Here is a 16567-nt window from a genome sequence, read left to right on the forward strand (position 1 = left end):
TACATCTGGAAAAAGAAATGATAAGTTAGTAGTGCTTCTTTAACTTGTATACAGAGTCCCCCAAAATTATTTGTCCATGAAGCTTGCTTTTATGTCATAGCTATTAATGACCCTTGGCAAGTCACCTCAGATCTCAAAGCCACATGTTACCCTTCAGGCCTCTGAAGCCCATAGGGAGGAAGGGATTTATTTAGCTTTGCATAGACACTTAGATTTCTTGATTCCTAGTCCAGCAATCTTTCTGTTTGACCATACTCTATGAAGGAATAGCTTTTAAAAATACCCATTCAGATTTCTAAGTTTTCATTGCTTTTATACAAGACACAAAGCTAAGAAGATAAGGCTCAGTGTGCGGTAGTACCTCCTTTGCAGTGTACCTCCTTTGCAGGTAGACTTATGGGACCCATTGAATGACCAAATATGAAGTTATTTACAAAATGGGTGACTCAACTATCATATATATAAAGAGGCATCACATATAGTTCAGTTAACAGCTTGGCATTGAAGTCTGGTGACTTCTCTCTGCCTCTGTTTCTGTATCTGTTGATAGTGACATAATACATATCATATAGTGCTAATGAGGCCTTTAAGTAAATAAGATAATACCTGTAAAGAAAGCACCAAACATGAGATCTGGAACACTGTGAGTACAAAAAAAGGCATTCATTATCATTTTTATTTGATATCCAACTCTTAGAGCTGCTGAAACTCCTAGGCACGTAGTAAAGTTCAGCAACAACAAAATAACTAATTTTACAAGTCATTTGGCACAAAAGTCATGGAATCCATTTTAACTGTGAAAAATGAATTCTTCCAGGAGTTTTTAAGATAAGTCTGAAATATTGAAATATTCCGTGTGCAGAATGAGAATATTTTTGGTCACTGTGTCTGGTCTTCACATTTCTAGGCTTTCATTGCCCCAAGTTACAGGTAGAATGTTTCATTAAAAACATAAATCATTTGGCCATTTATGAAACTTTTATTTTGATAAAACTTTTCAATACTTTTAAGATAATTATCCATTAAAAACTAAAATGAAAATAAAATGAATTATGTGAATAACCTAGCATCCATATTCACTTGCATAATTTCTCTATTTCTTATTTTGCATTTTAACTCTGAATCAAGGCATTCAGTAGGAAAGTAGGTGCATGACAGTTCTAAAAATGAAGCCATACTCATTACAAACATCATTAATGTTTGATATTTTCATCCTCTTACTGAAGAACATTGATTTCGATTTCTATATAGTTGTTCTGATTACTATACAACAACTATAACGGAATCAAAAACGAAAGTAGGTTAGGATCTGGTGTTAATAATTTTCAGAAACTATAGCATTCTGGAGCTGGGAAACAAAAAACAATCTTAATTGAGGTGAGATATATACATTATGAGACAGAATAAAATAATGAGATGACATAAAATAAAATTATAAGTTGTGAAAAGTAGCATGAAAGAAACAGCAGGAACAGGGACAGGAAATTTGCTGGTGATTATATTGGTGGAAGGTCATTTAGGGACGGCCTCACTGTGGAAGAGATATTTAAATCTAGATCTATAGTCTTGTTATTCACAATGTTTCCCATGAATCTGCAGCATTTTTTTACATCACCTGGGAGCTTGTGACAAGGGCAGAACCCAGGCCCTTCAGGTCCCAGACCTACTAGATCAGAACCTGCCTTTTAAACAAAATTCTCACATAATTTGAATGCTTACTGAAGTTTAAGAGTACGGACCTAGAAGATGTGAAGTAGTCAGCCTCATGAAGAGTGGGGAAAGAATATTTCAGGTAGAGGTAACAACAAATCAGAAAGCCCTGAGACAGGGAAAAGCCCGGCTTACTGGAGGCACAGGAGAAGGGCCAGTGTGGCTGAAGCCTAGTGAACAAGAAGAGTGGTACGATTATTGAATGGTAGATGTGACTACAGTCATGTGTCACTTAATGACTGGGATGAATTCTGATAAATATATCATTAGGTGATTTCATCACTGTGTGACCATTATAGATGTACGTACACAAACCTAGATGGTGTAATCTATTACACACCTACATTATATGATATAGCCTATTGTTTCTAGTCTACAAAACTATACAACATGTGATTGTACTGAATACAGTAAGCAATTGTAACACAATGGTATCTACTTGTGTGTCTAAACATATAAAAGGTACAGTAAAAATACAGTATTATAATCTTATGGGAGCACAGTCGTATATGGTCCACTATTGGCATGACCATACTATCACTATCATCAGGCCCGTATAGGCTGTTTATACATTTTATAATAAAATTTCCTAACTTTGTAGCATGAATGTTTTGTTATATTCTGGCAATGTTTCCCCAGTAATTAGTAGGAAAGCCCTATAGCAAAGACCCCTAGACATCTGTGTCCTCGAAGGCAAGTAGGGTGGGAATTGAAAGTACTCCCCTACTCTGAGGCCATCATTGAGGAAAGAGTCCAGAACTAGAGTGGGTGGCGGCAGCAGCTTTCTGGGCTCCTGGTGCCTACAGTGAGGAAGAGCACAGTGTGCCAATAAGTCTGGAAGTGGAACGGGAGCTGTACAAAAGAAGAGCTGGGCCTATGGTCCCACACTTTTGGATACTCTATTTCTCAAGTAGTTACATCCCTACTTCAGATGATTTCAAAAAAATATTTCTGGAAGATGTACATCCCAAATTTCTTCTACTTTTTTCCTATAAATGACAGTTCCACATCTCTCATGCTGGTTGCCCTCTTGTCAATTGATATAGATGAAGTCCAGAACTGACAGAATCAGAAGTGTCAGAGAACACCTGAACTATTAGTACCTATTACTTTTGAGTGGATAATTCTGTCTACCCAGCTAATGCTTCAGTGGTTTTCTGGACAGTTCCATTATTATATTGGCTATACTGATTATGGCCAATCAAAGCACTGATTTCTCCCTACTTCTCCAAGAATCTCTATTAAGTTCTATTGGGTCTTTCAACAAAGCACTCACTCTGTTCAGCTCTTTCGAAATATTGCTTCTGTCATTGAACGTAAGTATTTTTTCTGGCTTTGTGGCATCTGAAAATTTAATAAGAATGAGAAGCTTTCAATAAGAAGCTTCACTATTCTGCCTTCTCAGTGTTCATAGATGCTCTAATTCTCAGTCACTCACCCTGCTTTTTCTGGAATAAGCCTTTTGTCCAAGCAAGTGAAAGCTGCTGACAGCCAACTGATGTTTCCATATCTGTTCCTTTTGAATATAGTAGTATAAAAGCTTATACCAAGTTACTATTTAAACAGTTCAGTTTTCTCCACATTTATAATTCAACTACCAGGAAGATTTCAAAGGACATGACTAAATTCTGGTGGTAGCATAAAAACTAAGACAGACTGTAGTTTAGGCTGTGTGTACAGAGCCAGGCTGCAAGCCCCGATTGGCTGCTGGGGAGGAGACAGAGTTAGAGCTTCAGGTTGCCTGTTCCTGAGGCAAAGTCTGGCTTGAGGTACTGCTGGTGAATGTCAGAGGCAGGAACTCACTTTGGGGTCTGATGGGAGCTCAAGGCACACATGTATCCAGTGTTGGTCATGGGCTGAAACCAGACTCCAGAAAAAGCTGGGAGGTCCTCACCTGGGAGGTCAAGAGGCCAAAATTCTGGCTAAAAATTACCAACAAATCTAGTTCTCAAGATGACCAAAATCAGGGTTCTACTTCCTACTGAAAAAGCTACCTTTCTTTGTCTATTTTAGGCTATTGACGCTTTTAATTTGTCTTCAAAGAGCCAGGGTAGTTTTATAAGAAATATGAACATAAGTGGCAAATACCAATCATGATGTAAGCAGGCATAAAAGAAGTTGAATTCAGTTTCCCCTGAGTATTGACCCAAAGAAGAAAGATTAGTGCCTATCTTAGTGCCTGCTTTTAAAAAACACCAGGCTGATAAAGATAATTAGTTTTGTGTATCCTTAAAGTTAAGTTCTCTCTGCTCTATACTGGAGAAAATGCAAGTAACTGTAGAGAGAAACACATTGTAGAGTGAGGACATTAAAATAAAATAAAATAAATGGTTGAGAATTTTACTACTCTTCAAGGTCTGAACATCTGAGTTTGAATTGTAGCAAGTTGTTCCACTCTATAAAAGTGAAACTTTCTAGATCGGGGCTATATGCTGACTTGGCGGGTGATGAGGGAGTGATGGGGAGGAGGATTGGGGGAGAGGTGACAGACATTTTCGCTGTCTTCATTGCGGTGGTGATAGTTTTAAGGCTTCTTAGCAATGTCAAAGCTTATCAAATTGTAGACTTTAAATGTGCAGTTTTGTGTATGTCAATTATGCTTAATAAAAAGCTATTTAAAAAATAAGGCTTTCCCTTCTTGAGAATACCAAATTTGTTAAATTAAGAATTTATATGATTCTTCACATTAAGATGTAGGGCAAGATCTCAATAAAATGCCCTTACATAATTTCAGAATGAAGACAGCCTCTATTGATTTCTCACTTTACACAGATTGTAAACAATAGCACTTCAGTGGAACACTGATAATATATATAGTTCTTAAAGAATTGTAAATGAAATGTTAATGACAATATAAAATTAGAAATAAATTATTATCAAATAAATGGAGTACATTTTATCTTTAAAAGGCAATGTTAGACTTTCATCTTGAAATTTTAAAAAATGCTAGTTAAGCAGATGCTTTTCTCTTTAGCTTCTAAAAATACATTAAGAGTCTATGAATATCAAATGTTACTAATAGTGTAATGGTAACATATACATATTGCAGAGTCTTATAAAATTGGTTTAATTTTGCAAGAAATAGTAAAGTGAATTCAGAGCTGCTACACAGTCAAAAACATCAAACAAATAATATCTGAAAAATACCAGCAAGAGTATAATTGAAGGTCTGGGTAATCATTTTGCTTGTGAAAGTTTCATGGGTAAACATTTCTCATGATATTATAAAGTTGGATGGCAAATGCAATGTTTAGATATAAAATTAAATTAAGATACATACAAACACATATAAATAAAATATAGTTTAAAATAAGCTGACAGATGAACAGGATTATTGGTATCTTTAGTAGAAAACGTTTTGAAGTAGAAAACTCAATATATCCTTTAGTTTCTGGCTTTAGAGAGGCTGACTGGTATGAAAAGTTGGCACTTACTTTCCGATTGTATTGGGTAGCATTGTAAGTTGATTGTCATCTACTTTTAGAGTAGTTAGTTTTTTCAAAAGTCCTAAAACAGAGAAGAAGGTTGATTAATACATAAAAGCAGATTTATGACAGAAAATGTTATATAAAAGAAATCAAATGAATCACTTGTGTTGAATGCTTGGCATGCTAATTGGCCACACTGTGCTAATACACACTCATAAAACTGACATTGTGTAGTATAATTTTGACCTTCTAGTTGCAAAAAAATGCATACATCAATGACAGTTCAAGAATAAAAATGCAGAGAAATAAAACATACAGCTCCGCATACACCCCAGTTGACACTAATACTACTACATTTCCCTTTTGTATTCTACAGCAAATGGACCAGTTGAAATTTTTCAAGCCAGCTGTGATTTAATATTTAATTAACTCCTAAGCAGTAATAACTAACATCCCTGTTGTGATACAAATTGAAAACAAATCTGAATTAAGCCCAGTGATCAACAAAAATGAATACTGAAGTATTGCAATGCAGTGGTTATAATTATGTTCTTGGAAATTTACAACGTATGACCTCATATTCTTTTTGGCACCATAAATCCTGCCTTGGATCAGCAATAAGCACAAAAACTTAGAAGTGGCCAAGAATTTAAGTTACAACTCTTTATCTTTCACTATCTGATTTATGGCCTCCATACCCTTAACGGCTTGCTCTCTTCCCAGGGTTTTAATGAGCAATAGCCACACAGTAATTGAAGAACAGTTGCATTTGGCATAATCAACTTCCTTATCCAACCATAAAATAACCTACAATATTGATATGGCTTAAATAGTCCAAATCCAAGGGCAAAGCATTAACACTTAACAAATTTCGTTTTACATTGGAACTACATACGTACACTATAGAATGCTCCATTCTGCAAAAAAAAAAAAAAATTGTTCTAATTGACATAGTAAGTTTCATGGTCAAATATGTTTTGAGAGACGCCAAATTAAACAAAATAAACAAAAAAAAAACAAAATTTAATTTTGTTTAATTTAATCCTAGTTTTTCTAGGAGCTTTTAATATACTAATGTGACTCTCCAGAGTTATTATGGAATTCATGTGTGTGTGTGTGTGTGTGTGTGGTGCACAATATGTTGTCAAGCTAGTTTTTGGGAACATGTTTTGAGAAACTGGCTATAAATCATGCCCATATTTCTCAAGTGTTTTGAGGGTTCCTCAAAGGCATAGAGTAAGTCACAAAAAGTCTGAAATAAAGCTGTGGCTGCACTTCACATTTCAGTATGTTCTATTACGTATTCTTCAGAAGCACTCAGAATCTCTACTGCAGTAGAGAGAAATGTTATCACTATCAGACTGTTGTAAGTAAATACCTGGGAGCTGAATACATCAGCTTGAAAACAGCATCACCTGGGAAAGGGACAATTCACCCAGTGGCAATTTATCATTGAAGTCTGAACATCCACTGCCATATCCATCTATGTTCAAAAGGTGATTGAATCATTTTAGCTTCTCTAGAGCGTATATTAAAATATCAGCCTTGGAAGTATAAAAGAACACCTGAGCTTGTTTTTCAGTTATGGAAAGAAAACAGGAAAGTATGAATTATAGCTAAGTTTTTTGTGATTTGGTAGCCTGGATCAGACAAGCGCCCTGCCTGCCAGTGGAGCTGGAGGTGGGTTGATGCTCTCAACATCACTCAATTGGGTCACAAGAAGCTTGGGAGTGGGTTACAGATGGCTGAGCAAACATCACAAAGTCAGGGTGCAAAGTACTTTCAGAGGATCATGGTCTCCAGGTCAGAAGTAATGCAGAGAAAACCTTGAGGCAGGTTAGGGCCTAAGGCTAAATGCTGATATGACAGATTTTCCTGAAGATTGGAGTAGTGGCTCTCACAAGAAGCTTCTGTTAAGTGCATCTTTTTCAATATTTTTAAAGGTTGAAGCAATTTCGTTCCTGCTCAGCTCCAAGTCTGTGGGTTTAAAGGAATTTCACTTGTCTGTGGTGTGGCTATTTTGCCAACACTCATATTCCATCAAAGAGGATACTCTTTGGACAGAGTCTGGAGCTTCTGTAGAATCATGACTGCTCCTGAGATGAAATTAGGCTGCAAGCCTCACCCTTGTTGCTCATGTCTTCCTCTGGCAGATAATATATTTATTGCATTTCTATATCATATGTGCTTGGACTCTTTTCTCTAGAGTAATCAAAGGTATTTTATCCTATTCCTTCTCTCTCCTTGTGCCCTTCTCCAAGTCTCCATCTCTTCATCCTATACTCTCAACTAAGAAATACTGAAGAGATAGAAAAAGAAGGCCTTTTCCTATAATTTTTACTATACACACATATATATGATCAGCATCAATATATTAAACATTAATTTACTAATATTTACATTTACGGATATACAATAGAACTTTGAAAGCAAATAGTTGTGCACTCATCAAATCTAAGATTATAATAAATATTACATTATTACAATAGTTGTTTACTATATGTCAGGTACTGTTACTACTATCACTTAATAGATGATAAAACTGAGGCAAGAAAAGCCAGAATCAGGTCTCCAAGTAACCTAACTATAAAGCCCATGCCCTTAACCTGTAAAGGAGTAAGATAAATTATTAAACAAATTTTTTTCTTTATTTTTATTTGTCTTTATTGAGTTTCTCTGCTATCCAAAGAAGCTGATTATTAAAACTCTCCATCTAGAAGAGGAAAATGGTCCCTTTCATTTGCCCTGGAACCAGTACAGGAAAAGTGACTCAGCATACAGGGCTTGTTGAGGATATCACTCCTTTCAAATACCCTATAGCTGCAGAGGAACTAAAAAAGGCATGAAGAAAGTAAAGATTTTATTTTAGTTGCTATATCCCTCTGTTAATACTATGAAGATTCTTATCTTTTATTCTTTTAAATGTTGGTAGTCCAATAGATAATCCATGCTCCAAATAAGGAGTACACAATGCAATTCGCCATGCAATTATCACCAATGAACCATTCTAGGGCCTCAGAACAGAGTTCTCAGTTTCCTATTCCAGATATTTATTTTGACCAAGAAAGGGAATTCTCTGAGGAGAGTCAGTTACTCTACATCTATAATCAGGGACTGTGGCAACTCTGCAGATGTAAAAACACAAATTTCCCTGACAGGTCAATAAGGTCCAAAGATAGTTCAAGGAGTAAGCTACTACAACAGTTACTTTGAGAAGCATTCAGGTCATAAATGAAGGTGTAAAATATATAATACCACCTACCTATCCTAGTGTGTCATATGCCAATCCAGTGTCTAGCTTGATATTCTGTTACCCATTACATGCTGACTTCTTCAGACCAGAAGGCTAATTTCCTAGTTTGCTTTCTTAAAGGAAACTATTTTATACAAACAATGATATCATGTTAAAAATAATGCTTCATTTTCTACCAGCTTTTTTTTTTTTTTTTTGAGACAAGGTCCCATTCTGTCACCCAGTTTGGAGTGCAATGGTGCTATTATAGCTCTCTGCAACCTCTGAACTCCTGGGCTCAAGCAATCCTACTGCGTCAGCTTCCCTAGTAGTTAGGACTGCAAGTGTGTGCCACTGTGCCTGGTTAATTTTTAATTTTTTTTGTAGAATTGGGGACTTGCTATGTTGCCCAGTCTGGTAACGAACTCTATTGCCTTTGTAAAAGCAAACTTTCTGTGTTCTGTTTTAGATGTGTCTCATAACTATAATATAGCTGAAGTTGAAATTCTGAATCTTTTAACAGAATAAGTTTAATCCATTAAATCTATTACATTTGTTGTGACTTACGACAATTTGAATTTATTTTTACCATCTTATTTTATAACTTCTATTTTATCATTTTTTTCCATTTTATTTTTCTTTCTTCCACCATATGAATATTTTCTTCAGAACTCTTCCCCTCCTCTCCTGGTTTGGAAGTATCAGTTTCATTTCTATTAAGTAGATACATTTACATTTTTAACATGTCTATTTAACTGAATATTTCATGCAAAGTTATGCAGCATTTCTAGCCTTTGCTTGAATAAGATAAGGTCCTTCACATTCCTTAATCCTGTCTAATATTGCTCTACCCTGTTCTTTATTTCAACAGTTTAAATATAAAAGATTCATCTTTTACAGGCACTAATTATTTAGATATAACAATGTCATTTACCAAATTGAGTAATTTAATTAATTTAATTAACCAACTTAAAGTTGGTAAATTTGGTAAAGCTTGCCATTGCTTTATGCATTCACTTCCTTCCTTCTGAGTTTTTTTGTTTTCTGAGTAAAGTACATCTTTTAAGAGCAGATTCTCTTATTCTTGGTATATGTTCAAATATACTTGTTGTGTGCTCACTCTTGAATGAATGTTTAGTTGGGTATAGAAATCCAGTCTACCTGTAATTAACCTTCAGTACTCTGGAGATATTACACCACTGTCCAGAAGATATTGTCACTGATGACAATGATGACTTCTCTAATTATTATTTTGTAGATAAGCTCTTTTTGTTCTATGGCAGCTTTAAACAATATTTTTCTTTGTCCTTGCAGTTTCAGAACAATGAGCCAGTGCAAATTTATTATATTTATCTCTTTTAGCACTATGCATTTAGTATATTAGTTGTGTATTTAATGCTGAAAAATAGTATCAACTGTTTTCTCTTTGAATAGTTCCTCTTTTCCATTTATTCTGTTCTGTATTTCTGGAATTCTGTATTTATTCCCGGAGAATGTAATTTTTTTTTGCTTTTTTTCATTTTTAGAATGCAATTTCTATTCTATTCCCTGTGTCTCTTAAGTTATCTTTAATATTTCCTATTAACAAATTTCTATGTGCCTGTTCTGTTCCTCAGCACTGTCTTCCAACTTACAAATTTTTTATCTGACTATACATATTTTCTTCATTATAGCTGTTGTATTTTAAAATTTCCCTATGTGGTATTTCATACCTAATGTGGTATTTTAATTTCCAGGATTTATTTTTCAAAATTTATGTTTGAAAACTTTTTGGCAAATTAAAATTGTAAATAATTATCAGGTACATAGTAATGCAGTGGTATCACTTTAGAATGATTGAATCAAGCTAATTAACATATCTGTACATTTAATCATTTATTCCTCTTGTCTAACTGCAACTTGGTACCCTTTGACCAATATCTTCCTTTTCATTTTCAGGATTTTAATTGATTCTTTTCTTAACCATCTATTTTAGTCATAGCTCATATTTTGTTTGATAAGTCATATTATTTGTATTCAAGCATTTTATATAAAAGAATCCTCTTTTACTGGCACTAATTATTTGGATATAACAACTAATTGTTATTCTTTTATCTATTTGAGGTTCTATACATACTTAAAATAATTTTTATATTGGTTGATAACTTTTATTTCCCTTAGGGTAAATTCTCCTATTTGGTTGAATTTTTGGTTGTCAAAGCAACATTAGTTTCCTTCAACATTTTTGTTTGCAAGCTCATTTGTGAGGGTGAATGTTTCCCCCTTCACTATGCTCACTTCTCCCTGTTTGGCAGTTTTCTGGTTACCTCCACCTGACCCCTAGGTTTCTGGAGTTCAGAACCAGTCTTATATTAGCAATGTTGGTGGTCTTATCCTTTGTGGATGCTGCAGATTCAGTCCAAGCCAGTTTGTGACTTGCCATAGTTTTCCGCAGTGAATTTTCTGTTGTTTCCCTTTTCTCTAGCTCCACATACTAGTTGTAAATTTTTTCAGTCCCTTTTCACAGAAAAGAAGTCCCACCTCAATCTTCTGTAAGTTCTGATTCCTCTGTTGTGCCTAAGATCCTTCTATTTCTTATTTCACTGTAAGAACCGAACTTACAGCTGCTGTTTGTGGTTTGTAGCCCATCAGGCCTGGGGATATTGCTGGCTTTCCATTCTATCACAGGTTCAGGTTGATGTTCATTCTTCTTAAGCAAAGATAATTTTTTTTTTTTTAATCAGAATTCTTTTTTTCGGAGATGGAGTCTTGCTATGTTGCCTAGGGTGGACTTGAACTCCTGGGCTCAAGCAATCCTCTTGTCTCAACCTTTTGAGTAACTGGGACTGTTGGCACATGCCATCATGCCTGGGTGAGTGTGGTTAAATTATTTTATTTACTAAATGTTCAAACAGCACACAGAATATGCCAGGCACAGTTTTGGCACTGAGGAGTCAGTAATGAAGAAAAATATGTTCTTTGAATATATATAGTTTTCATATTTTCATGATATATTTAAAATGGTATAGGATGGTGGTTGAGTAGGGGTATAAGGTTATGTATTAAGTTGCTCTGTAATCTTGACCAGTGGATGTTCTCTATAATCATACTTCCTTACCTGTTACAACATAAACCAGTATTTCCTAAATTTGTCTGATCACAAGTCTCATCTATGATGTTTAATAAAAACACAGATCAGGGAGCTTGTCTCATTTACTGAATCAGAATCTTAAGAGACAACGCCTAGAAATGTGGAAGTGTTTAATAAAACTCTGATTTTTATGACTGAGCAAGTTAGAGAAATACCATTATAAAATATGTGATTTTGTAAATAAAAAGTCAACAATTCTAGAAAGAAAGAAAAGATAGACCATAATTTTGCTAAAACTAATGTTCTTTATCAGCCTCAAAGAATGGCTAAATAGAAGTAATAATACATTGAAGAAAAATTTGGGAAATTGCCTCATCTTCAACTGGATTATCTAGGATATGGCTTAATTTTTAAAAGTTACATGTTCTGGAACTTAATAATGATTAAAAATTTACAACTAGTATGTGGAGCTAGGGAAAAGGGGAACAGAAAATTCACTGTGGAAAACTATGGCAAGTCACAAGCTGGCTTGGACTGGATCTGTAGCATCCACAAAGGATAAGAGCACCACATTGCTAATATAAGACTGATTCTGAACTTCAGTCAGTCTTAATAATGATTAAGTTCCAGAACATATAACACATCTGTTTCAAAGAGGCTAAAATCTATGTTACAAAGTTAAGTAATTTAATGATTACCCTTTTCGTAGAGTTCTCTTATAAATACTAACAGCAAGATACCTATACAAAAAAGCTTACTCCTTATTTAAATTAGTCTGTCACGATTTTACTCATATAAATTTTTTTGTTTGTTTGTTTTCGAGATGGAGTCTCCCTCTATTGCCCAGGCTGGAGTGCAGTGCTGTAATCTTGGCTCGCTGCAACCACTGCCTCCTGGGTTAAAGTGATTCTCCTGCCTCAGCCTCCCTCCTGAATAGCTGGGACTACAGGCATGTACCACCATGCTAGGCTACTTTTTGTATTTTTAGTGGAGACAGGGTTTCACCATATTGGCCAGGCTGGTCTGAAACTCCTGACCTTGTGACCCACCAGCCTCAGCCTCCCATAGTGCTGGGATGACAGGCGTGAGCCACTGTGCCCGGGCCATATAAACATTCTTAAACGAAAATGTATGAGTGCTTTTTATATACTAACAGGCAAATTATCTGATCTAATGAATCTTAACATGTTAAGGACATGTGACTTTTTAAAAATAATAGAACTAAGAAGACATTTTATGTTTATACTTTTTATATGTTACTCATATTATACCAATGTTACAACAATATTACAAATAGAATATAGCAACATCTTGTGGATGGAAGCTATTGTAATTCTATCATAATATAAGGGTACATACATGATTATTAAATTACTCTAAAGAAAACACACATATTCCTTATAATAACATTTTGCAACTTAGGAGATATAACAATTTGTAAACAAGATCAATTTGGTAGGATCATTTTAACAGGAGAGCCTTCTTGAATTTGGTGACTAGAGCTAATATTTCACTTAAGATATTTGTTAGATACTATTTTATGATTTCCATAGCACATTTTAAAATTTATTAACATCAGGCTAACAGTATATTACCTATATCTACAGACAAACTATACTTCCAAAAAAGAAAATGGTATATTTGACATAAATATTTGTGACAAAATATTGTATCCTCACCTATAGAGTCAGGCAATTGTTGCAACATATTGGATGACAATAAGAGGTCCTCAAGGGCTTCACATCCAGAAATGTCCATGTCAACTGTTTCTATTCTGTTTTTTGACATATCCAGGTATACCAACATCTTTAACTTCCCTATAGACTTGATGACATTGCATAAACTCAGGGTTAGTTGAGAAACTTTCACAAGACATTTTAAAGTTGTAAGAACCACTACACCGTAAAGTTTATTTTAAAAGCAACCACAACAATAACAAGTGTTGGCAAGAATGGAGGAATTGTCAACTTCAAACATTGCTAGTAGGAATGTAAAATGGTATAGCCACTTTGCAAAACTGTTTGGCAGTTTCTCAAAATGACTCAACAATAAATAGGCTTATACCAGTATAGGTACACACCACTGATAATAAAAACATATGTACATAAAAAAACTTACACAAATGGTCACAGATGCATTATTCACAATGCCAAAAATTGGTGACAACCCTAATGTCCATCAGTTGATGAACACATAAATCAAATGTGGCATATACGTATAATGAAGCATTATGTGGCAATAAAAAGGAATAAAGTATGGATACATGTTACACAATGTATAAACCTTGAAAATACATGCAGAGTAACAGATGCTAGTCACAAAAGATCACATATTGTATGATTCCATTTATATGATATGTCCAGAATATGCCAATCCATAGAGATAGAAAGTTGAGTAGGGTTGCTGGGAGCTGGGTGGATGGGGAGTATGGGAGTTACGGCTAATAGGTTCAGGGTTTCTTTTAGGGGTCATGAAAATGTTCTAAAATTAGATTGTGGTGATGGTTGTAAAACTATGTGAGTAGTCCAAAAACCAAGGAACTGCATATGGTATGTGAATTACATCTCAGTGCAGCAGTTAGAAAACACACAATAACCTTGAAGTTGGCACTGAATAAAATAAACAACTCCCAACTAAATAAGCTGCCATTGAAACAATGACATTGGCATGTTGATCCTTAAAACTTCAAATGCATAAGAAAGGTTTTAAATTATAATTTTGGAGATGACCCTATTAATCAGAGTCAATGTTTTGCTCATTCAATGGCCCTTTTTGAAGGATCTACTATGTATCAGGATCTGTGTTATGTATTGAAGAACAATCAAGAATAAGACAGCTAAGTATGGGGACAGACTTGCCACGATGAAGACAAAGTTTTTATTATCAATAAGGAGTTCTCAGTAATGAAGGAAACTTTTAAGTAAGAAATAATTATAATACCCTGTGACAAGTGCAATAAAAAAGCATGTAGTGAATGCCATAAAACAGGGAAGGACCGCAAATGGCCTGGAAGATGCTGCTTGTCAAAAGAAGAGAACCTGTACCTGGAAGGGAGAACAGCATGTACATTTATAAAGTGTGACAAAGCATGCTATGTTTGAGGAAGAGTGGGAAATTCAAAGTGGCTGAGTAGAGTGATGAAGTAGAGATTACAGGGAGAAGCCAGCTGCTGAAAGGGTTTCTATGTCATGTGAAGAAATGCGAACTCTATTTTATAGGCAAGGAAAGCAAAAGGATTGTACGATGGGGAATGACACGAACAGACTTATGCTTAGAAGAAATAACTTCAGGGAACTTTCAAAAGCTGGAGTCAAGGAGATCTGTTAGAAGGATATAGAAGTATTTTAGCTGTTAAGGCAGCAGAAGTGAGGACTCCAGAGTAAGTTAGAAGTGGAACAACTGGATTAGTAACTGATTTCTGAGGAGAAACCCGTATCTTGGGCAAGGAGTGAACATGTGGGTGGGACATGATTAGAGAAGTTAGGGCAGGGCAAAGGTCTTCATTTTCCTTTTCCTTTAGGGCATGTTTTATAAATAAATGTTCCACACATTTCAGTTATTCAATGAATGGTTCTTCTGTTTATCTGGTCTACCTGTGCATACTTTACCATCTCTAATTACTTGACAGAGTATAAATAAACAAATACACAATAAGCACATACATTTATTACATACACACAAGCTTGCACTTGGCACTATGCTATATATATATTATTTGATTCAATATTTTATATTTTTGCTACCCAAAATGTGTTCGGCAGACCAGTACATTGACACCATCTGGGAGCTTGCTAGAAATGTATAATCTCTGCCAGGCACAGTGGCTCACACCTGTAATCCCAGCACTTTGGGAGGCTGAGGTGGGCAGATCATGAGATCAGGAGTTTGAGACCAGCCTGACCAAAAAGGTGAAACCCTGTCTCTACTAAAAATACAAAAATTGGCTGACTATGGTGGTGGGTGCCTGTAATCCCAGCTACTCAGGAGGCTGAGGCAGGAGAATCCATTGAACCCAGCAGGCGGAGGTTGTAGTGAGCTGAGATCACACCACTGAACTCCAGCCTGGGCAACAGAGTGAGACTCTGCCAAAAAAAAAAAAAAAAAAAAAAAACAAAAGAAGTATAATGTCAGACTCACCCCAGACCTGCTGAATCAGAATCTGCATTTTAACACATATTAAAGATTGGAGATTAAGTTATGTCACATGTTGGATTGCTTGGGAAGCAGAGGCAAAGACAGAAGTTTTTGAGAGTGTTTAGGATCAACGCCAGTAGAAAGGAAGAGACAGGAAAGAAAGGGAGCAGGATTAGGTAGACAAAGAAGTTGGGCTGTGATGAAGTCTTAAGAAAGTCCTTGTCTGGCACTTCCAAGATCACTGAACTTGGGATTGCCCTGAAGTTGTTCTGAGTAGAGGATGAAGGGCTGAGCCTTTATATACCTGCATTGATTGATCACTGGATGGAGGTCTCTGGGAATGGGGTTATGACCGTGGGTGAAGATATTCTCTTTAGGTGAGACAATTTCTGAAGAAGGCTGGAGAGCTGCAAGCAGCATTTCCAGAAGCTGGGGGAATAGAGTAAATTCTTCAGCCCTGAAGAAGGATGCATGAGAGCATCTACCACAAGTAACACTCCAAAGTTATCCCATTAATATGGGGTGGAGCTGATTTCAAACTCAATTTTATCAGACTACAGGCTACAAAGCCCATTTGGAGGGCACATATCCTTAATTAACCCCGTGCAAATCTCTAGCTCTGCTCCCTCAGCTTCCTATGTGGGTGCAGAGTGTGAGCACAGGCTTGGAGTGACTGAATATTTGCTAGCTAGAATGAGAGTACTTTGGATGAGACAGAGTTTCTCCTCATGCTTGGAAATGTGTCACTTGGAAAAATACTGAACTTTACTCATAGCTTTCCATCCCAAGGAACTATCATGTTACCTAAGTTCACTCTTCTTTTCCATTGAGCAATAAAAGAATGATGTGTGTGTGTTTCTTTTTTGTTCCTTGATCATGAGATATCATGAGAAAACTTATTTTCTCCTTGAAGCTTCCTTCATTGCTATCTTCAGCATAATTTAATATTGTGGTGTGCAGTTCCTAAACATTCTTTTTGGAATAACATTTTGA

The 16567-nt window shown here is 35.6% G+C and overlaps 1 protein-coding gene across 1 annotated transcript in view; it reads right to left on the reverse strand.

Annotated features, from left to right (window-relative positions):
- LOC108514057 (leucine-rich repeat-containing protein 7-like) overlaps window positions 1-16567 on the reverse strand; it is a 490227-nt gene that overhangs the window by 28688 nt on the left and 444972 nt on the right. Inside the window, exons 10-11 of the mRNA XM_017850082.1 lie at window positions 13120-13264; window positions 5145-5217 (exon numbers count right to left, since the gene is read on the reverse strand). Coding sequence (XP_017705571.1) covers window positions 5145-5217; window positions 13120-13264 — 218 coding nt within the window. The remainder of the gene's footprint in view (window positions 1-5144; window positions 5218-13119; window positions 13265-16567) is intronic.

The sequence above is a fragment of the Rhinopithecus bieti genome, unplaced genomic scaffold (assembly GCF_001698545.2).
Source record: "Rhinopithecus bieti isolate Rb0 unplaced genomic scaffold, ASM169854v2 scaffold_33245, whole genome shotgun sequence".
In the NCBI taxonomy this organism is placed as follows: Eukaryota; Metazoa; Chordata; class Mammalia; order Primates; family Cercopithecidae; genus Rhinopithecus; species Rhinopithecus bieti.